Genomic DNA, 22,878 nt, shown 5'->3' on the forward strand with positions numbered 1-22,878 from the left:
CTCCTCCAATAACATAACCCACCACACCAGCAAAGCAAATGTTTTGATTTTGACACTCTTTTAGGAACAAAAGCACCCCCAACTCTAAATACTATATCAATTAATCCTTCTTGGTTGTTTGCCATTTATCTACCCAATAAATAGATGCAAAGCAAGTCAACAAAAGCCAACATATCTTACCCCATTACACAGTCAAACGCACTACTTTAATCAACAAAAGCAAACATATTTAAACCAAAACAAGGACAAACCAGTCAACAGGTCACCAAAATCAATGAATTAAAGTAAATAATTAACCAATTACACCAATTCATACTTAAATGAATCACATTTTATTTTAATTACAAGTTCGCACAGTACACAAAGTAAATCACACCCAATTTTACTGGTTTTAGGGTTCCTACTTTTTTTCCCAAATTACCCTACATTCCCCACGAAAATGGCATAATGCACATCATCAGATGCTGAAAACTACTTTAAAAGGTTCGAAAGGTACTTGTTTTGGAATCTTATTGTTGTTGCTGACGAAAAAATCCAAGCTTTTTGGATGTTGAAAATGGCTGACGAAGTCTCGCTGAGTTGTTTCGTTCCAATACTGACACCTCCCCTTGCAATTCAATTTCTCAACCACACAAATCACCCTAGGGTTTGATTGTGGACAGTAATTTTGGTTGTTCAATATTAACAGACTGAATTCAATGAAGGAGGAGTAGTTGGGTAATCAATGGGAGGAGAGATAATCGAATTAAAGAGGATGAAATTTGGAGGGTAAACTAATTTGTGGGGCAGACACACATTTTCCGTCACATATTCCGTTATCTGGTGGTGAAACCAATTATTTTTTAGGAGGTGTTATAATAAAACTTTGAAATGTTTAGGTGTTATAATCAAAATATGGGTTTTATCAGGTGTTATTTTCTAATTTGGCCTAAAATAAAAAACCTTACAAGGTTCATGTCTTGGTTTATACAAGTAACTTCATACAAAGTGACTAAGTGAGGGTGAACTCGGTGAAGTTTTGTTCTTCCATTACATATTTAAAAAAAATATTTTATCCAAAATCAACAATTGACAAGATACATTTTACATACACATGTTTAGGAATATTTTTTTTATCAAAGAGATGATGTGTGATTATTAATAAAAAGAACGGTTGAAGTGCCAATTTTATTTTTAGGTACTACAATGTGTGGGATTAATTTTACAACTCGTATAGTATACTTCATCCGTTTTATTTTAGATGAAACGTTTTGATTTTCACCACCACTATATATATAAGTTACATTAACTTCATATTCTGATTTATTAACATATTCAAGTGAGGTCTTTTTTAATTCGCCTCAATGTTTTTGTTCCAAATACTAAATTTTTATAATTAAAAGAATTTTTTTTTATAATTTTTACATGATTAATAATAACATGATACTCGTATAAAGTTATGCATTTGCAAACGAGACAAAAAATGTGTCAATTATGGAGTAATATGAAACGGAGGATGTATAAACTCAACCAATTTTCAATGTTACCAAAGTCAAAATCCATTTCCCTCTCTCTGTCATTGCTGGAGCTCCTGGCAGCATATTCTCCATCTCCATTTTCATGGAGTTCATCTTTCAAACCTACTCACTCTCTCTCCTCCACATCCAAACTCAATCATCCTCTTTCAACAACAATTATCAAATTAGAGCATCTTTAAGGGTGAACATTTTAATAGTTCACAATGAGTGAACAAATAAGGTGGTGGCTTAATGGCAAACTCTTTAATTGTTCATGTTGAGTGGTCATGGGTTCGATTGCAGGAGCAAGCACTTGCATGAAATAATTCGCTGTGGGCCCCACCAATATTTTGGACTGATATTCATGCAAAACGACGTCGTTTTGCTGTTTCATGTTGCAAAACGACGTCGTTTTGCTGTTAAAGGTCAGAAAAAAAAAATAGAAATTAGCGGCTGGGAGCGCGCCACTTGGCCCAGCCGCTGCTTGACACGTGTGTACTGTTTTAAATATATCCGTTGTAATTTTACAACGGATATATTTTACAAAATACAAATAAAAAAAAAAAAAAAAATTACCAACGACTCTATTTTTTTCCCCTCTATAAATAGACACCCATATTGATATACTTTTTTCAACTTTGAAAATTCATTTTTTTCTACTATATTTTTCTCTTCAAAAATCCCCTCTATAATTACCAATATTATTATTATTTATACCAATATTAATATTATTATTGTTATTATTATTTTTAATTATTATCATTAATATTATTATTATCGTTACTATTATTTTTATTATTATCGTTATTATTATTATTATTTTTTTTATTATTATCGTTATTATTATTATTATCGTTATTATTATTATTATTATTATTATTATTATTATCGTTATTATTATTATTATTATTGTTATTATTATTTTTATTATTATTGTTATTATTATTATTATTATTATTAAATTTTTATTTTTTCCAAATATAAATTATAATTATGGATGCTAATACCAACCCCAAAACAAATAGAAAGAAGAAAAAAAAATTGGGTCAAAATATGATCCGAATCAAGCCAATTTTCCTCCAATTCACCCAAATTTTTCACAAACACCCACAAATATTCCCCATAATTTTTCTGGAGTTTATCCTCAAATACCCCAGTCAAGTTTCCCATATAATCCACCAAATTTCCCTCAAAATTTTAATTTTTCTCAAAGCAGTTCAAATTTCCCACATCCATCCATGATACCAATGGGTTACGGTGAATATGGTGCTGCATCTGGTTATTTTCCGTCACAACAACCGAATCCCAATATTTGGGAATCGAGCAATGTCTTATCTGAAGAAGATGAGGCAAATGAAGAATGCGAGGATGATGGTGAGGGAAATGAAACTCCTTCTCCCCATCAAAACTTCACTCAAATGTTACAGCAACCACTCCAATCAACTCCGGAATTTCGTGTTGGTGGTTCAAACAATAGAGGTTGGTCGCGATCAGAAACTGCGGCTCTTATATCCGGCTACATGAACACCAGCACCGACATAATTATCGGCACAAATCAAAAGAAGGGTGTATTTTGGAAGAGAGTCTTGGACGCATACGATGCTGCTAGGGAATCGAATGCAGATGAAATATCCCTACGAACTATTAGTAGTTTGAAGGGAAGGTGGATGCGAATCTCTGAAGCCGTGTTAAAGTGGTGCGGAAGCTATGATAAGGCCCGGAAGCGAAAGGGAAGTGGCTATAACGAAGATGATGTTATCCAAGAGGCCCACAAAATCCATGAGAACTCATTCGGACGATTCACCTTCTACGAGGAATGGATCCAATTAAGGAAGTGGGACAAATTCCGGTCTTTCTTGGACCAACAAACATTCAAGCCTTCGGTGGGACGTCCACATTCAACTCCACTGACGGATGAGTCTGTAGGGAGCGGAAGTAGTGGGAAGAGGACACGGGATGAGGGTGACAATTCCTCACCTACCACACCAACCAGCGTGGGTGTCGGTGATGAGAGAGTAGCTCGTGCTGAAGGTATTAAAAAGGCTAAGTCGAGATTGAAGGGTAAAGCTCCATCAAGTCAAGCATTTAAGGAATTAGAAACATTCAACAGCCGATTGCAGCTACTTGGGGATTCGATGAATGTGTCAAACGAAGCAGAAATGAAGAGACTTGAAATACAGGAGCGCAAGGAGGCAAGGAAACAACGGAAAATTGAGCTAGAGCAATATAGGATCAACTGGGAGCAACTATCTCGTCTAGAACAGAAAGTAAACCGAGAACAGTGGGAAGACGAAATGATAGTAATACTTCGGAACAATATTCAACGTTTCAATAATGATGCTTAGTGTCCTTTATTTTTATTGTAGTTAAGTGTGTTCAATTCCTTTGTTGTTCTTCATTTTCAGTAGTGATAAGTTTTCAATTCCAGTTCAACCTCTTGTACTCATTTCCTTATGTTTGTACTTTATCAATTAATCAGTAAAATGGATCTTTTCCACTTTCCCATTTTCATAGCCCATGTGATCTTATTCTGTTTATTCAATTATATCAATTTGTCTCTTTATATATAATTGTGTCAGTATCTTAATTTCCCCTTTGTTAGCCCATGTGAAACCCTTCTTCTCCATTCAATTTCTGTGTGGTTCTAATCCAGTGTTTGTCATAGCCCATGTGAAACCCTTCTTCTCCATTCAATTTCTGTGTGGTTGTAATTCATTGTTTGTCATAGCCCATGTGATCTTTGTCTCTTTATATTCAGTTATTTCTGAAGAAGAATTACAAATTAGTTCACTATAAATAAACACCATTCTTTCATTTTTTTTTACACACAAACACATAAATCGTTTGCAGTTACTATTAGCAAACCTCACTCTATCTTACATTTCTTACGTACAAAATGAATTCAAACAGTTTAAACGAAAGCTCAACCGATTCCTCTTCATCTTCATCTAACTCGGATGATGAGGGAAGGGAGCTTAGAGTTCAACAACGTAATGAAGTGTGTCTTATGATACAACACGTAATGCATGAGTACATTCCACCAATTATTCAAGCTGCCACTCAGCAACGCCGACGCAAATCTACTGAGCCCCGAAAGGATAGGGGACGCGAAGAAGGTCATGCACGGTTATACAATGACTATTTCGCGGAAGTCCCAGTTTATCCAAGTTCCTTGTTCCGGCGCCGGTTTCGAATGCGTAAACATGTGTTTGAGCGCCTTCTCAACGCAGTGACCCAACATGACCCCTGGTTTCAACAAAGGCGAGATGCGGCAGGTCGTCTTGGTTTGTCTCCACTTCAAAAGTGCACTGCGGTCGTTAGACAACTAGCTTACGGGTGTGCTTCAGACGCTTGTGATGAGTATGTCCGTATAAGTGAGGCTACTTCACGATTGGCACTCCAAAAGTTTACAGAAGGTGTCATCAACCTGTTCGGTGATCAGTACCTACGCCGTCCAAACATCGCAGATATGGAAAGATTGCTACGTATTGGGGAAGAACGTGGATTTCCTGGCATGATAGGCAGCATTGATTGTATGCACTGGGAGTGGAAGAACTGTCCACACGCATGGAAGGGGCAGTATCAAGGAAGAGAAGGAGTTGCAACTCTCGTACTGGAGGCAGTTGCGGACAGAGATCTATGGATATGGCATTCGTTCTTTGGGATGCCAGGTAGCTGCAACGATGTTAATGTGCTTCATCGATCCCCTGTGTTCGAAGACGTCTTAGAGGGTCGAACACCTCCTGTGAACTTCGTAGTCAATGGTCATCATTATACGAATGGGTATTATCTTACTGATGGAATCTACCCTAGATGGGCTTCTTTTGTGAAATCCATTACGAGTCCACAAACTCGTCAGGATCGTTTATTCGCAAAACACCAGGAAGCTGCAAGGAAAGACGTTGAACGCGCATTTGGGGTCCTTCAAGCTCGTTTTGCCATTATTAAAAAGCCGTCTTTGGCGTGGGATACCGACATACTCCACAATATCATGCTCGCCTGCATCATAATACATAATATGATCGTTGAAGATGAACGAGAGACGTATCAAAATAACGTTAATACCAATGAGTTTATGAATGCTGGAGACAACGCTAATGAGGACACTACCGAGTACCGTACTGATCGTATTGTGGATATCGGCTTATACTTGTCTCGTAGAACAAAGATTGAGGATCAACAGACTCATTTGCAGCTAAAAAACGACTTGGTCGAACATATATGGAATAAATTTGGTAACAACGAAAACTTAGGCAACTAGGTTTACAACAAATGGTTATCCCTAAGGACATCTTACAAAACGATGTGTAGTTGTTTTTTTTTTTTTAAATAAAATGTACTAGATTATAGTTGTAGAACTGTAATCACGATTTGTACCTCTTTTTTTTTTTTTTTTTTTAATTATGTTAATTAAAATTAGCTGCGTTGTTGTTTAAAAATATTGATCACAAGAATTAGTTTTTAAAAAAGCTGATAAAAAAACGCGATAATTTCTTAATTAGTAATCACGATTAAAAAATTAAATACGTCAATTAATTACATTGACATCGAGTTAATAAATTATAATTATGAATTAAATAGATTATATTTACAAAAATAAAATAAGGTGGGGTAGGGAGTATTGATGATGAACCATTGTTTAGTGTTCATTGTTAAGAGTGAATATTGTAAATGATTTGTTGGGTTGATGTGGATGAGAGAGAAATGGTGATAGTGACCCATGAACCATTTTTTTTTGTTCACCAATAATGATGCCCTTAAATCCTGCAAACTCAACCAATTTTGACGATAAATTAGAAGAGGGCAAAATTATGACCAGAAAATTCAAATTGTCCCGTACATTTCGATCTATAAAGCCACATTCTACTCCTAACCCTAACCCTAATTCCAAAATTGAGCTTGAAAATGTGTCGGAAACCGCCATTGAATCATCAATTAAGAATCCCTCTTGGTGTGTTTATCTCATCGTTTCTACAAATCCTCCTTTCAAGACTTACGTTGGCGTTTCTACCGACTTCTCTCGCCGGTATACCCACTTTCTCTCTCTAAAATTGTCTTGAATTTCGTATGTATGTTGTTATTTTTGCATATATGAATTTCATGTTAATTTTCTTTTATATCTTATGATGATTTGTTGGTGCTTTTCGTGTGGCTGTAATTTTCTTGAGGAATAATGTTGGAGTGTGTTAGTAATTTATGAAATTTGCATTTTGATGTATTAAAAGACGAGAATTTGGTTCCATGTGATGCTGAATTTGAAATTGCAGAAGATTGTCATGTGGAATAATGTATATTTTGAAACCTAATACTAGTACTTGTATCATGTATGCCACTATCCGATATCGAAATTTAAAGCAAAGAATTTGATACTCCGTCGTACTTTTGCTCAATGATTTGATACTCAGCATTTGGGACATGATAAGAATGTTGAACTAGATCGGAATATCTTGGATTGTGTCGTCGTTTTGATCGTTGCATATCAGTACTCCTTCCATTTTTAAATACTCGCTCCATTTCTCCATGCGCAGAGTTTTAGGAGAAATTGGAGAAAGTAATTAAATATGGAAGTAGTGGGGTAGGTGGGAGAATAAAAAATTGTAAAAAGCAAAAGTAGTTGAGAGAATTGAAGGAGAGTGAATATGAAATTAATAAAATATGATTTATGTTGGGTCCACTAGTAGAGAGAAATGAATTAAATATTGTAAGAACTTTCCAAATAAGGAAATGGAGCAAAGTATTTAAAAACAGCCGGAAATGAAAAGTGGAGCAAGTATTTAAAAACGGAGGGAGTATGCGGTTACGCCTTATGCTCTAGTATTGAACATTAAAAAGTACTATCAAGAGTTAAGACACTGGCACAGTGCTATCAGAGAATTTGAGGGCAGTTTGTACTTATATAGAATTTGTTGATTTTAATATTTAGAGATATGCTCATACAGTTTGTATTAAGTTAGGGTAGTAAATTTAAAATCTCATGGACAAGTTTAATATCCACAAACCAAAAGCACATACGAGTCACCAAACCCATGATCATGCCAAACATTGAAACTTGAAAGTCAGTCAATTGACCAAAGCCTATAATTAAAGGCTATAGCACACAATTATGGGGGCAACTCTCAACATATGAAAACCCATACAAGGAGTACCGCATGATTGCCTCCAAAACCTAACAGATGTGCTTCTGGGCATCATAAAACCACTAGCATATCCAAGCAAAATCTCGAAGAATCACACCATGTAAAAGATATGCTCTCCAGTCAAAGGAATAGGCGTAGCCGCGTAGCTGCTGGCATAGACACAAGGCCAATGCATAGGCGCTGCTGCTCAAGGCATATAAACGCCTCATTCTAAATAAACACCTATATATGGTATTGTGGTCATAAAGAGTAGCGTCTTTGCTGACCTTAGGGGCAACTTCAGAGAGCATGAGCATGAGCCAAGCCAAGGCAAGGCATGGCTAAGGTAGGAAACTGCTAATCTAATGCCATGGTTCTTTTGCTTGTTTCAATTGTTTTGGTAGTGCTACTATAGCAAGATTTCAGTTATAAAGGTCAGTGCGTGTGCAGGGAAAACGGAGCACAGGATCACGAGCTGATTTGAATTGGTAGTTTCTGTATTGTGTTTTCTAAGTCAGATAAGAATTCAGTTGTGTTTCTATTAAAAACTGAAAAGCCTGTCTATTGGTGACACTGCAATGTCCTAGATGGTTTCTTTCATAGAAAATTTGGACTCTTGAAAGTGTTCTAATTTTGTCATAGGCTTTGGAATAGGCTCATTGATTCTTATTTCTTAGGCGAAGAGTATGTTTGACCATGAATTGTAGTATTCTTTTTGGGTGTTCAAGAGATCTTCTGAGAGCTTGTGTTTTTATGTAGTCTGAAACAACACAATGGTGAGCTTAAAGGAGGGGCTAAAGCATCTCGGGCAGGAAGACCTTGGATTTGTGCTTGCCTTGTGCAAGGTTTCAAAAGTCAGAGTGAAGGTATCTACTTACATTCATGCACTGATTCATTCCATCTGCTCCTGTTAGAAACTTTACATGCCATTTTATGTTTTCTTACATAACACTGTACTTGCTAAATGGGTAGTTCATTTATTTTGTGATGAAGATTATTGTTGGTGCTGCAAACCTTACTATTATGAAAATCATTGCCTTTTCGGATAAGTGAGTAGATTTCTGGAGGTTTTTAAATATTGCAGATATCAGATACACTATCTGATGGCATTCTGCTTAATTAAAAAAGCAATAGGTGCTTCAACCAGTCGTTTTTGTGTCTATTTACTTAATCTGAAAGCTTGAAACTTCATAACCTTAGTTGGCAAAAACATTGTGTTTGCTGCTGTCATGTCTCTGAAATGCTTCTGGTCTTGGTCATGCTGGTTCTGAGCTGCTGTTAACCTCCTTGTAGCTTGCGAGTTTGAATCAAAATGGAAAATTATATCAAGGAAATTGCCCCGCAGGCAGAAATCTGAAGACAAAGAGGGGCTAGAGGATAAGGGCCGGCTTTTGTTGTTGCAACACAGATATGCAGCTATGGAAAAATTAAAGCAGTCATTTGACTGCGATCATTTAGAAGTCGACTGGCAATTAAATCCTTCTTTATAAGTTGTTATCATATTTATTACTTGTAAATCATTTCGTATTGGTGCCCTTTTCTTCTTCATTACTTTGTAGTTATATATTTATTCTCTTCTCCATCTCTCTGTCATTTTTTGTTGGCCAATCAGGAGATGAAGTGGCTTGAGATTCATCAGATATACTCCATAATAGCGGAAAACTGTTAATGTTGTACACTTTCAAGAATTTGATAAGCTTGTAAATTTGTAATCCAAGGTCTTAATTAAAGTGTTTGGACAACGTCACTAATTGTAGTTGATGAGCAAAAATCTGGAGTATCTTAGTTCCATACGTGTGTACTTTGCATTCACATCCAACAGAGGGTGGATATTTGTGCACGTTTGGTCAAACGTTGAACATTTGTGTTCTTGTATTGCACATATTATTGTGTTCGTGATCCACTCACCATATTTCTGTCGATGTACTTCACATTTAATTACTAACCAAATGCATGTGAGCTTGTTCACAAAGCTTAAGAATTTGGAAAATGTTTTGGTCAAATTTTTTTGATAAATATACTAGGTTTATAAAGAAAGATTAAAATCATGATATGTAAATTTTATATTTTGTAGTACTCCGTACGTTTGTAAATAATTAGGGCTTGTGATTGGTTTTATCAAAAGTTAATTAAATTGTATGATGACTTTTGTTTCGGATAAACTCTGACAACTCGTATCTAGGATCGGTAAAAATCTATCGTTCAGTTATGCACATACACAGTCAACGTGGGTTAGCTAACCCCGGGGATTATCTGGGGATAACTGCTCCGATGATAAAGTCAGTTTCAAGTTTATATGAGTAACAAGTAAGAAAATTTAAGAGAGAGAGAGAGATAGATTTTTGTCCCTTAATAATGAGTAAACCATGTGTATTCATAGGAAAATAACAGGCCACGTGGCTTGCATGTCAAGTAAGTGGCGGGTGTCCACATGGTGGAAATTAGCTGCCCACATGGCAAACCATTCTTGGGTAATATGTCGATATGACTTTAGTGCTGGTATAGAAAGTGTTCCTCGGGCCATAATCCGACCCGGTTCTGCTATGACCAAATCGGCACCGGTACCATCCCGTACAGCCTTAATCATGGATTTGTTCGTATATAGAGTACAAAATTGAATGCGTTATCAAAATTTTTCAAATGTGACCCTTTATTGATTATTTTTCTATTTAAAATCGAGACAAGTTCTTATGCATAATAAAAATAATAACCAAGTAACTCATCAATTCTTAATTATGCAATTTTACAAAGTAGGCGAGTGATTTTGGGGGTGCAAAAGAGGGGCAAATCTCTGAGCATATATATTAAGACAAAACAATTTGGGTAAAAAGTTACTAGGTCATGCTCAACAATATAGAGTTGTCAAATCAGTTCTAGGTCATATCGAATAATGGCTTATATAGAATCACTGTACCCCATACCGATTGAAAAAACTACATAATTATTCCACTTCGATCATTACACTTGTTATTGATACGTAGAGGTGTCAATTCGGGTGTTCGGGTCAGGTTAAGTCTATTTCAAACTTGAATCATGCTAAATTGTCTATACAAGTCAAAATCTGAATTGATTATTATTTAGGTCGGTTTCAGCTCGTGTCGGATTTTGACCCCTTTAATTCATTTTTTTACAGCCCTATGCACGCCTCTTTTAGCAGTACAACATGTCCAAATCCAAATACCAAAACCAAACCCATATAACCATTAGAATTCAAACCGAATCCATAAACATGAACGAAATCTGTCTTCCTTACCACTTTCCCTCCTCCCTTCGTTTTTCTTCCTTGTTCTTCTTCTCCTATGAACCGCCTGCTTCTAGCAACTCACTAGAAGCAGAAAACAGAGCTTTTTCTCTCTCCTTAATCAGATATTCCCATTTGAATAGGAATTTCAATCAATTCTTAATCCCAAAATCCAATTGAAAAACACCATTTTTGTATCTCAATCTTAAACCCCAGAAGAAGAAGAAACCACCATTTTTGTCAATATTTATGCCATTACAAATTCAATCTTTATCATCAAATTATGCTGTCACCAAAACTCAGATACATTTCCAGAACCAAGCCTTTTCTCTCACCTCTTTTCCTCGCAAATTTCTTCACTTCTTCATCTTCTTCGCACCATCTTTCAAACCCATCTATAATTCGATACCAATTTGCAGACCCATCTGCAGAATCTAAAGAAATTGCTTCAACTTTTCGGGATTGGTTCAGAACCTCCAAAAACCCAGTTTTTGACAGGATTTTTTCGATTTTGAATTCTAGAAGTGATGAAGATCTTTCTTCTTCAAGAAAGATGGATTTGGGAATTGAAGATATGGGCATTTCATTGACAGAATCGTTCGTTTTACAGGTACTTGATTATAAGAAAAATGATATTTTAAGTTGTTTGAAATTCTTTGATTGGGCTGGTAGACAACCTTATTTTAATCATACTCGTTCTACTTGTGTTTCGCTTTTTAAGATTTTGGGTCGTGCTAAGCTTACTTCTATGATGGTAGATTTGTTAGATAGCTTTACTAAGCAGAGAACTATGCATAGAGTTAGGTTTAATGATATGCTTGTGATGGGGTATGCTTTAGCTGGTAAAATTGATATTGCACTCCAAGTGTTTGGTAAAATGCGCTTTCACGGGCTCGATTTGGATGAGACTGCTTACCATATTTTGTTGAATTCGTTGGTGGAGGAAGGGTGTTTCGATGTAATGAATGTCGTGTTGGAGCAAATTAGGATGAGGGGGCATCAGAATGTGGTTACTCATGGTATTGTGATGAAGAGCTTGTGTAAGCAGGGTCAAATAGAAGAGGCGGAGAAGTATTTTCGCGAGTTGTTGAATGATGATAAGGTGTTTCCAGGGCGTATTTTTGGTGTTCTTGTGAATGCACTTTGTAAGGAGAAGATGTTTTCGCATGCTGGTATGTTGATCCAGGAGTTTGGGGAGATGGGAGCTTTTCCTTTGCAAGAGGCATATGGTGTTTGGATTATGAATCTAGTGCAAGCTGGGAAATTAGATTCTGCTGTGGAATTTTTCCGCACCAAAAAGTGTGAGGAAGGGTACATTCCTGAAGTGTTCAGGTACAATAATTTGATATGTAGGCTTCTTAAGGAAAATCGTCTCAAAGAGGTTTGTGATTTGTTGTTGGATATGAAGGAGTGCCAAATTGTGCCTGATAAGGTGACCATGAATGCTGTTTTGTGCTTTTTTTGCAAGGCTGGAATGATGGATGTTGTACTCGAATTGTATGAGATGAGGGCTGAATTTGGGCTTACTCCACATAGTCTGGTGTATAATTATGTTATAAACACTCTGTGTGGTGATGGAAGTACTGATGAAGCATATCAAATGCTGAAGAACTCAATGAAACAGGGTTACTTTCCCGGCAAGAGGACCTTCTCTGTACTTGCTGATGCATTATGTAGGGAGGGTAAGCTTGATAAAATGAAGGACCTAATTATGTTCGCCTTGGAACGTAAATTTATTCCTTCTAACGCTGCATATGAGAAATTTATTAGAGCCCTTTGTGTAGCTAAAAGGGTTGAAGATGGTTACTTGATCCATGCAGAGCTAAACAGATTAAATAAAACACCCAGAGAAAGTACATATTCATACTTGATATGTGGTTTCAATAAGGCAAGCAGGGGAGACCTTGCTTCTAGACTTATCATTGAAATGCAAGATAAAGGTTATGCACCATCACACAAATTGTTTAAAGCTGCCATTCGTTGTGTTTGTGAAATGGATAATCCTGAGAAGCACTTTCTGAATTTGTTGGAAAAGCAGCTGTCTCGCTTTGGATGTGACCAGCGTATTTTGAGTTACTTTATCTATGGTGCAGGGCATGCCAGAAGGCCTGAGCTTGGTAGAGCAGTTTATGAAATGATGGAGAAAACTGGCATTGTCCCTAATTTGAACTCAGATCTTTTTATGATGAAGTGTTACCTGAAAAGCGGAAGGATAGCTGATGCACTAAGCTTCTTTGATGACCTCAGCAGAAAAAGATGGGTGGGAAGGAAGATGTACAATACCATGGTGGTTGGCCTTTGCAAATCTGGGAAGGCAGACTTTGCAACAGCCATATTGAAGCAAGAGAGGAACAATGGCCTGATCCCTAGCCTGCAAAGTTATGAGGAGCTCGTAAAGTTGTGTTGCTCTGAAAAGAAATATGATGACGCTATTGAATTAATTAATGACCTGGAGAAAGCCGGACGTAAGGTTTCATCATTCCTTGGCAATATACTTCTGTTGCATGCGATGCGTTCTGGAGATTTATGCAGGGCTTGGCTTCGCTCAAGGGATGTGTCTAATGAGACACCTAGTAGTGCAATGCTTGGCCAATTAATTGATGTGTTTTCTGGCCATGTTTCATTGGATTCTAAGGCTGAGGACTTGGAGGAAGTTATTCAGAAATGCTTTCCTCTTGATCTTTTCTCTTATAACATGATGTTGAGAAAATTAAGCATCAATAAGATAGATGAAGCCTGCCAATTATTTAAGCGGTTGTGTTTCAAAGGGTATCAACCAAATAGATGGACTTATGACATAATTGTACATGGCCTCTACAAGCATGGTAGAATTGCTGAAGCTGAACTGTGGGCAGACCAAATGTTACGGCAAGGATATGTTCCAACTGAATGTACACACCTGTTTATTTGAAGAAAATTATGCGGTTAGACACCAATAAAGCACAGGTAACTAGGTTGATTGTTCTTTCTGACTATGTAGTAGATTGTTGTGCCTCTTACTATCTTTGCCATTTTTTTTTTTTTTTTTTTTTTTTTTTAAGTTGTACTCCATATTTGCACTAGATCCTTTTAAGCAGGGGCCACTCAAAGATAATGGGGGACCATATGCAGCTTCTTTTAAATTATGCCCTCTGTTCATAGTTTAAAATGTACAGTACATTACAAATGCTAATCAAATATAAAATAGAAGTATATATTGCAATTGAACTTGATAGTATCTCTCAGCAAGAACTAGATGTAACCACAACAATTCTCAAGCTTGGTGCTGTAGTTATGTTATCAGCCACAAAAATCGTCTGTCCACTTCAAAGAATAATTAATGCTTAGTGTTACGAACTTTATTTGATTCACCTATTTTCCAGTGCGATTCTGCTATTGTGTAATCTATGATTACTAACTATTTCATCATTACACCTTAAAAAAACTATCAAGTTATCAACCTTTTAAAGTCAATTTACTACATTCTCCTATGTATGGTAGAAGTTACATCTTTTGGTTTTTGACACCAACTCAGCAAAGAATGCTCTTTTAGTAAACGGTCAGTAGCTGCTGGTTAAAAGCAGATTATGGATAGACTGGTTTAGGAACCTTTGGGTAATCGATACTTCTAAATTGGTTTAGATGGTAGCCTACGTAGGTCTGATAATGCACAAGATAAGAGATACCATGTACAAGTAAATTTTGTTTAAGATGAGAGCTGTAGCTCATGTAAATCTAAGATTTAATGCATGGCTTTGACATTGTTCCCAGGGATTTTTTGGGTAATCTGCTCCCATACCTTGATATTGAGTATGCTGAGAATCAAAGTCCTAGTATGGGACACTTGAGCTATTCTGTATTGATAGCATGGGGAAGGGATTCCTTGTTATGCTGGGATCCTGCTGCCTTGTTTAGGTAATAAAATAATACAGGTTATGGGTCCATGATCTGAATTGTGTTTTAAGATCCTTATTTGAGTAATGAGTCGTCCCAGTGATAGTGCCTCAAATTTGTTATTGATTAAAGCTCATGTACCCCTGAAATGTTTAAGGAGAATGTAATTTAGTTATCCAACGAAATATGTAGATGTGTATGATGAGCATATGAACTAGATGTTAAGTTTTGAAAGTTCCTTGTGTTTGTTTTAGTGGAACCTGTGTCATGTGCTTACTCAGGAAGTTCCTTATATCAGTAGCATGTTTAAATTCAATAATAGGGCTTTCATAAGGAGACTTCTTTGTCTATTGGTTGTTTCATGAATTGTATCAGTTTTAACAGCACTTCAAGGTGCTTGTAATGATTGGAGGAGGAAATTTAAGGCTTACGATGAGCATAAACAAAGGGGGATAAACGGCATGGCCATCATAGTGCAAATTCAAATTGATTACATTTCAAAATGTGCACCAATGTTAATACTCTTATAAATTAGTTTTTTGACTGTAAAAAAGCCTGCTTAGGTGTACTTGAGGTTCATCTCCAAAATTAGGGTGGGGGTGTCTGGAGATGCTGTTTAACCTAACTACTGAATTCCAACAAGCCGATTTAGCTCCTGGCCTTCTCTTTCACAACCAAAATCTTGAGAAGTACGCATTAATGAGCTTAAGTAGCCTATTTGGTTACTACTATTTTCTGATGCAACGAGTTCTCTGTTTCATGAGTCACTTTCCAGAGAGGCTTCCTTTGAATTTTCATAGACTTGTCCTTTTGGTTTGATGTCCTAAATTCTCTGTAGGTAGGCATAGGGGCTGTCCTAAATTCCGTACAATAGTCTCTTTGGATGGTAGATGGATGCTGTCTAAAAGAATTGGAACTGAAATGGATGTAATGAGAATTCTTCAGGTCCTGAGTTTGACACTTTGACCTGCCTCTTTTCAACTCTTGATTTTCTCTTGTAGGGTATAGCATTCCTTTTAGTTAATTTTCAGATTTCTACTGAGGTGGCCCTGCTGGGGATAATCAGCTGAAGTGTGGTCTGAATGGCTTGATGTTAGGACAAAGGGGGAGGATCACTCGATTGACTTGGACATTGGAGATTATGCATAGTGGCATCCTCAAGTGCATCTCACCACCCTCATTATTTGAACTGCAATATATTAAGAGCTTGTTTATCTGGATTTCTAAATTAGTCTGATTTTTTGCCTTTCCTTGTTAATTAACTTGCCTCTTCTGTTTCTCGAAGAGAATATGAACTATAATTTATTCCCCCACTTTGAGGTTGTGTATTATTCACTGGGTCTTCATAATTGGAAGTCTTTTCTTGCACAAGGATTGTTTTTTGAATTGACCGGTTTCTTTTGAATGGTATATATTCAAGCACAGTACTTTTTATCTTGATTCTAGCAATCGTCATTACTTTCTAGTTTTCTTCCTTCTATATTCTAATAGAAATTAACATTGAATTTAAGCCTGACCAAAACAAATTTCCAGTTTACTGGTAGGGAATAATTTTAGGGTTTTTTGTTTTTTTTTTTTTTGAAGGAAACTGAAATTTGATTTTAGGAAGTCATAATGATTCTGAGGGCAACTACCTAAGAAGTTTAGTTGAATCTACATATCTTCAAGTTTTTGGACGCTTGCATTATGTAACCTTTTGGATATTGCTTCTCAACTATTCCTTTCTTTCTTTAGAATATACAGTACTGTATTACTTTGCTGCTTGTTTAGTATTCTTTTGCAGATTTCATGAATCTTAACTTTTATATACAGGCAAATGAGTTCGTATTTTACTTGCTGGAGGAAGCTCTTTGGATGGCCATTGGATCCAAATAGGTCTTTTTGTTAGAAAAATTGTTATTTCAAGGCAGGAAGGTGAAACTCACTCATGTTTTCCTTTACTTCAGTGGTACATAATTAGTTATACGAGTTTTTGTAGCATTCACTAGACCTTGCTTGCCCAAGAACTAGAATGTTTTGGAGTTCTTGATTAGCATCCGAAATGAATTTTAACTTGCTACACTCTTCTACTAATTGTGGCGTATTGTAATCATACTTGTGTCGGGGCCTGGTAGTTGAGCATGGCTGTCAGATCATTACCTTAAGCTGTCAAACCTTGATGTCAGATCATTTTCCAATCTCCTTTTCTTCCAATTAGCTCTTTGAAATTTGACACTGGATATACAAGTGCTTCTTCCAAGTGTTCAGCCTGTCATTCAGATTCAAGCTAATACAGATGGTGAACTTTTTCAGGATACTGCTTCTGGTGATTGTATCAGGATTTTTTTTTGCTCCATTGACGAGATTGCTATTACAAACTTGTGAAAAGCTAATTTTGTTGTATTTATATTAGCTTCAGGAATATCTTGGCGACAGTTAAAGTCCTATTCTTTAAGGATTTCTATCGTCTTTTAGATGGATAATTCATCTAGTTACACTGATGCAAATAACTTACGATTAGTACTGAATAGGCTAGACATTTTGTTGGAAGAAGAAAATAAAGGAGTGACATGTCCTCAAATTTCTCATTGGAGTGTGCATTCTTTTCTCATTTGTTATCATCTCAGGTTTCTGATGTAATTGCAGTCCTGTTTCCTTAATAGATGTAATTTAAATTATGGGTGCTTTGCCCATGTATATCTATATTCCTATGTTTTTCAGCTGTATATGAGTAATATGAAAGTATTCGAGGCTGCATTTCAGCTATCCTTTTGTCATACAGAAGAGCTTCCTGCTAGTTGGACCTGCCTTTTTGGGCATGGAATGCAAAAAAGTATGGTCTGATTCTGGAATGTCTCAGGTGACATTTTTTAAAAAATATGCTCTCTGGCTGTCTGTCCTTATTGTAGTTTACTTTTGTCAATGGTAATTTGTTTACATAATATTACCAGAACGAAAGGGCAGATTCCATCTGGAAAGTGAGAAACCTGGTGTTCTTTGCTTAGGGCTAATCCCTTCTGATACATTGGGAAAGAATCCTCTATTTCTGGTACAAATGAAATGGATATTTCTATAAAGCTTGCAAGTGACTCCTAACCAAACATTTGGACCACCATTTTCCTTAAGGGTATGATTATCAGTTCCTTTGGTCACTTAAGCAAGCTCAAATTAGAAGCATATTCATTTCTGATATCACTGTCAGTAGGTTAGAGAGAGCTGGGGACCCTGCAACATTGCCAAACCAAGGACGATAGGAAGTGGCGGTTGCCATCAGTACAGTGCAAGCCTAACTATTAATACATATTCAACATCATTATCGTAGTGATATCTACTCAGGATCGAAAAAATACGATCAAGTGCATTACAGTTCTGTAATAATGGATCATAATTAGTATTCCGTATTTCTGAAAACTGGAAGTTGAAATGTGAAAGGTTGTTGTAAGCAAGAAATTCAATGGAAGATGATGACTACTTTTGCTTCATTTAGTAGAAAGATTCAAGTGTGAAAACTTCTCATATTCTTTAGACAAGTGATTGTTTTCATGCATGGTCTGACCAAGACTTTAGTGCTGGTTGTTCAACTGAGGAATAAAGACCAAACTCAAAGTTGCAAATTCAAGTAAACATTCTTGTCCTTTCAATCTTCTTGTCAAGTCCGTCCAAACTGTTTGTCTAGCGCGTAAATGAAACTAGTGTTTGGCCAACAATGTATGGAAATTTCCTGATATGGGTTATGACTATGAAAGTTTGATGGTATATGTAACTAGCTTTATTAATATAACTTCCTATGCGAACTAATGGTGATTTGGTAGTATACGTGAGTGTGGAGAAACGAGTAGTTTGAATGAAGTTCGTTTCAAATGAATTTTAATTTAGTAATGAATCATTTAAATCTACTCCGTATTATTATAGTCAAATTAATTTTTAGGTTACTTAGATTCAAGTTGAGTCTTTATTTCTAATCTATATCAAGACACTTAATTTCAGATACTACGTACATTTGATCAGATATTTGATTTCAATTTCAAGCAATTGTCCAATTCATAATTCAAGTGTATTGTACTCCGTATTATTATAGTCATATTAATTTTTAGGTCACTTAGATCCAAGTTGAGTCTTCATTTCTAATCCATATCAAGACACTTAATTTTAGGTACATTTGATCAGATATTTGATTTCAATTTCAAGCAATTGCTCAATTCATAATTCAAGTGTATTGTGTAAAAATTACTTCATCTGTTCTAGTAATATTGCAACAACTGGACTTTTACACTATTCATCAAGTTTGTTTGACCACATATTATGATTTCTACGTAAAGTAAAATGTAGTCATGTGGGGACTTGTTAGATTCGTCTCGTAAAATACTTTCACAATATCAACTTTTTATAATTTTTACTCTTATATAATTATAGATATTTTTTTATATAAAATGTATTTTGGGATGCGTAATTTCATCCTTGTTGCAATATTTGTGGAACAGAGGAAGTATGTATTTAGAAATGTAAAATAAAAATAAATATCCATGCTAAAATTTTGCACCCTTTATCAAACCAATTTTGGATCACATACTATTAAAACAATTTCAAATTATACTTTTACTTTTTTTGAATCTTTTATTTTTTTTTAAAAAAAAAAATTACTAGTGCTACAGAAGACTGAAAGAGTCAACAAATACAATTATCTATTCAATTCATTGTGTCTTTATGACCACAATATTTTACTACTCCCCCCGTTCCATAATATAGTTTCTGTTTTCCTATTTTGGAGATCCAAAATGTTGTTCCTCTTTCTATTTTTGGATAGTATGTAAAGACCATTATACCCTCACTTTTTTAACTTTATTCAATGGACTTTCTAAATTACTCTTGAATTTTGCACATGCCTTATACTTTTTTCCACTTTCTCTCTGTAACTTTTGTCTATAATTGTACTTTTCACTTTTATTAATGTATTTCATCCACTTTCTCTTCCTATTTCTGAAATACCATGAAAAAAATACTAATAGAAACTATATTATGGAACGAAGGGAGTACAAATCTACAATCATTCTCTTGCATGACCACAGTACAGCCTCAACACTAGCATCACCAATTTGACTAGCAGAAACATTTCAGTAAAATTTATTCCATGAAATTAATTCCGATGAATAGAATTTTATTCTATTTTTTTGAAACTTTTTTTTTTTTTTTTTTTTTTTAATGTTCCCTGTATTCTCAGTTATAATTAAAGCAAACGAACAACAAAATAGCAATGAATTACAAAGAATCAATGATGATACATTGTTAAATGTCGTGTACCCGAAAACACCTGAAAATTTGTATAATAAACCCCATCTATTTTTTTTAAACTGAATGGGAGTATGGGACATATACTTAATTACTCCTACCATCAGCAAATAATTTGGAATTTTAATTTGGTAAAAATGGTACCCCACCTTATTCCACCCTCCCCCCTCCTAAAGGCAACAGCTGAGCAAAATTAAAGTCATTCCCCTTTCTCTCTGCTCCCAAAAACAGAGAGAAAAAAACAGGGAAAAAATTAATAAAAATCCAATCTTATTCACAAAAACCACAAAAAAATAAAGAAAATCCACAATCCCCATGAATTCTTGAATTTTATAAAACCCAGTTCTTCAATTTTCTTTCTTTCTCCAAAAAGATTGGTTCCTGATGGGTTATCTCTCTTGCAAAGCTGAATCATCCATTGAAGTTTCAAATTCCCAGAAAAACCCATCTTCCAACAGACAAAAACAAGTAATCCCAGATAAAAATTCCCATGAAAAACCCATCAAAATCACAGAATTTAAGTACAGTGATCTTGTAGCAGCTACCAATAATTTTTCAGACCAGAAACTTCTAGGTAGAGGAAGCCATGGCCTTGTTTATAAAGCTCTTCTTCCTTCTGGTCGTCTTTTTGCTGTCAAGAAACCTTCTAGAAGACCCCAACAATCTTCTTCATCATCATTTAATGATGAATTTGATAATGAAATCAACATTTTGTCGAATATTCATAACCCCAGGTTTGTAAATTTAGTGGGTTTTACTGCAATTAATAATAATGTTAATGAAGCTTCTAGATTACTTGTTGTTGAATTTATGTGTAATGGTACTTTATATGATTATTTGCACAAGAATTCAAAGGTACCCAATTGGGGTCGTAGGATTAAATTAGCATTGCAAATTGCAAAAGCTGTTGAAACCCTACATTCACAATTTCCACCTGTGATTCATAGAGATATAAAGTCTGCAAATGTGTTGCTTGATAGAAATTATAATGCTAGATTAGGGGATTTTGGACTTGCATTGAGGTGTAATGTAGACGATTTTCGACTCCGGTCCACACCCCCGGCCGGAACAATTGGGTATTTGGATCCATGTTATGTGACTCCTGATAATTTGAGTACAAAAACTGATGTATTTAGTTTTGGAATATTGTTGTTGGAGATTATAAGTGGTAGAAAAGCTATTGATATTGGGTATTCACCACCCTCAGTAGTGGATTGGGCTATCCCTTTGGTAAGAAAGGGGAAGCTTTTAGCTATTTATGATCCTAAGATCCCTCCTCCAAAGGATCAGATGGTTAGGAAGCAATTGGCTGTGATTGCGGCAAAATGTGTGAGGTCTAATAGGGAGAGGAGGCCGTCGATGAGGGAGGTTGTTGAGGCGCTTGATAGATTGAGCAAGTTGGTACCTTTGCATTCGTGGAACGGGTTGGTTAATCCGTGCTTGATGGTGGAGAATGTAGGGCAACCTGTTGGGTTGACAAATGGGAATTTGAGTTCAAGGTTTAGGGGATTGGAGTGTGGGAATTTGGTTGATGTGGATGGTAAATTTGCAAAGCCATTGAAGAATCCGAGGAGGGTTTACTCGGATTTGGGGATCAGGAACAATTTGTTGGATTTGTTGGCAGAACCTGACTTGGATTCTGAATATGGAGAGGATGTGAATAAGCAACAACAGCAGACACCTAAACATAGTTCAAGTTTAAGATTTGGAAGCGAAAGATATAGTGACATGGGACGGAATTCTTCTCTTGTTCGTTACAATGATGGTGGAAGTCTTTCTCAATTGCGGAGGAGTATAAGGGACAATAAAAGATTATGAATTGGTCAGTGAGATGGATTGGTATGTTTTCTCCACCAAGTTAATGAGATTCAGTGATTGAACTACATCTATCTCGGATGTCTTTCATCATTAAACTCGAGTATAAGCTTGTATTCTTGTATTGCATGTTGCTGTTGTAGATTAATCTTGTGTTCTTTGTGTATGTTTCCATCAGCTGTTAATTTGTTCATTACTTCATTGTTTTCTGAGGCAGCCTGTTCATTGAAATGTTGATAGATTTATTTGCTCAAAATTTAGTTTTGGGATACAATGTGGAAAATGTCCCCTCCGAGTGTCCATGGCGAGCTGTTGTATAGTCTATTGCATGATTTGCTCGATTGAACATTGGCTAGATGATGTAGAGTGCGACTATTGTAATCAGTGTTTGTAGCATGTAATCAGTTTATCATTTCCCCTTAAATACATAGAAATTGAAATTTGAAACATCGTGTATGGTGAAAAACAAGCGCTATACAGATAGATCAGTGTCCTACAGATGAACTTCATTGTGGTCAAGAATCCAACACCAATCGCTTGCATATTTAAGGAAATTAACCAATGTGATATATACTACTCATATCATAATACACGACACCCTACAAATGCAATTACAAACTCGTACTTTGACTATTAGCTTCTCTTAAATTTTACGATCTTTCCTTCTCTATGCTTGATGAAACCATCTTCAAGAAAATTTTGGATCTGTATAGGTGATTTTTAGCTCCTGATTTTTTTAGGAGATACACAATTGATAATGGTTATATTTTTAGCTTCTGAATGACATTTGTTTATAAACAATACAATATGAAATTTGATGCTTCATAATTTATTATGTTTGATAGAATATGCATATATATTCCTTAGTCTAAACTCTTGATTTAGTTGTAATTATGGAGACCATAAGAAAACAGGTGAAATAACTCAAATTAGTAATTATGTCTGTAGCAAGAAGCATTAAGTGAAGAGATTAAGTAGCACCTCCTATAATCAAGGCTTTACAGCTCATTTATCTCCTATTGGTCACGTGCTTCTACTTCTGGATTTGTGTTGAGCTTTCAAGTTATGTTGA

At 35.7% G+C, this 22,878-nt stretch overlaps 3 protein-coding genes across 3 annotated transcripts; all 3 read left to right on the forward strand.

Annotated features, from left to right (window-relative positions):
• Positions 1-1,462: 1,462 nt before the first annotated feature.
• LOC110703004 lies at positions 1,463-9,359 on the forward strand. The gene is made up of 4 exons (XM_021880764.1): positions 1,463-1,681; positions 6,254-6,522; positions 8,372-8,478; positions 8,906-9,359. The coding sequence occupies exons 1-4, from the start codon at positions 1,463-1,465 to the stop codon at positions 9,100-9,102; spliced, it is 792 nt and encodes a 263-aa protein (XP_021736456.1). The 3' UTR covers positions 9,103-9,359.
• Positions 9,360-10,433: 1,074 nt separating this feature from the next.
• On the forward strand, positions 10,434-17,293 carry LOC110703012 (pentatricopeptide repeat-containing protein At1g71210-like). The gene is made up of 2 exons (XM_021880771.1): positions 10,434-13,799; positions 16,539-17,293. Exon 1 carries the CDS (start codon positions 11,137-11,139, stop codon positions 13,762-13,764), a length of 2,628 nt encoding a protein of 875 aa, XP_021736463.1. The 5' UTR covers positions 10,434-11,136; the 3' UTR covers positions 13,765-13,799; positions 16,539-17,293.
• A 2,792-nt stretch (positions 17,294-20,085) lies between these two features.
• On the forward strand, positions 20,086-22,257 carry LOC110703017 (serine/threonine-protein kinase-like protein At3g51990). Its single transcript, XM_021880777.1, has one exon. The coding sequence runs from the start codon at positions 20,376-20,378 to the stop codon at positions 21,807-21,809; it is 1,434 nt and encodes a 477-aa protein (XP_021736469.1). The 5' UTR covers positions 20,086-20,375; the 3' UTR covers positions 21,810-22,257.
• Positions 22,258-22,878: the final 621 nt, after the last annotated feature.

Source organism: Chenopodium quinoa, unplaced genomic scaffold (assembly GCF_001683475.1).
Source record: "Chenopodium quinoa cultivar QQ74 unplaced genomic scaffold, ASM168347v1, whole genome shotgun sequence".
NCBI lineage: Eukaryota > Viridiplantae > Streptophyta > Magnoliopsida > Caryophyllales > Amaranthaceae > Chenopodium > Chenopodium quinoa.

What these genes read in the sequence shown, in the direction of transcription:
- LOC110703017 (XM_021880777.1), top strand. Translation starts at nt 20,376, where the DNA reads ATGGGTTATCTCTCTTGCAAAGCTGAATCATCCATTGAAGTTTCAAAT.
- LOC110703012 (XM_021880771.1), top strand. Translation starts at nt 11,137, where the DNA reads ATGCTGTCACCAAAACTCAGATACATTTCCAGAACCAAGCCTTTTCTC.
- LOC110703004 (XM_021880764.1), top strand. Translation starts at nt 1,463, where the DNA reads ATGTGTCAATTATGGAGTAATATGAAACGGAGGATGTATAAACTCAAC. An exon ending in TCTACCGACTTCTCTCGCCG is followed by an intron (nt 6,523 to 8,371) that starts GTATACCCACTT and finishes GTTTTTATGTAG; the next exon opens with TCTGAAACAACACAATGGTG. An exon ending in TTTCAAAAGTCAGAGTGAAG is followed by an intron (nt 8,479 to 8,905) that starts GTATCTACTTAC and finishes ACCTCCTTGTAG; the next exon opens with CTTGCGAGTTTGAATCAAAA.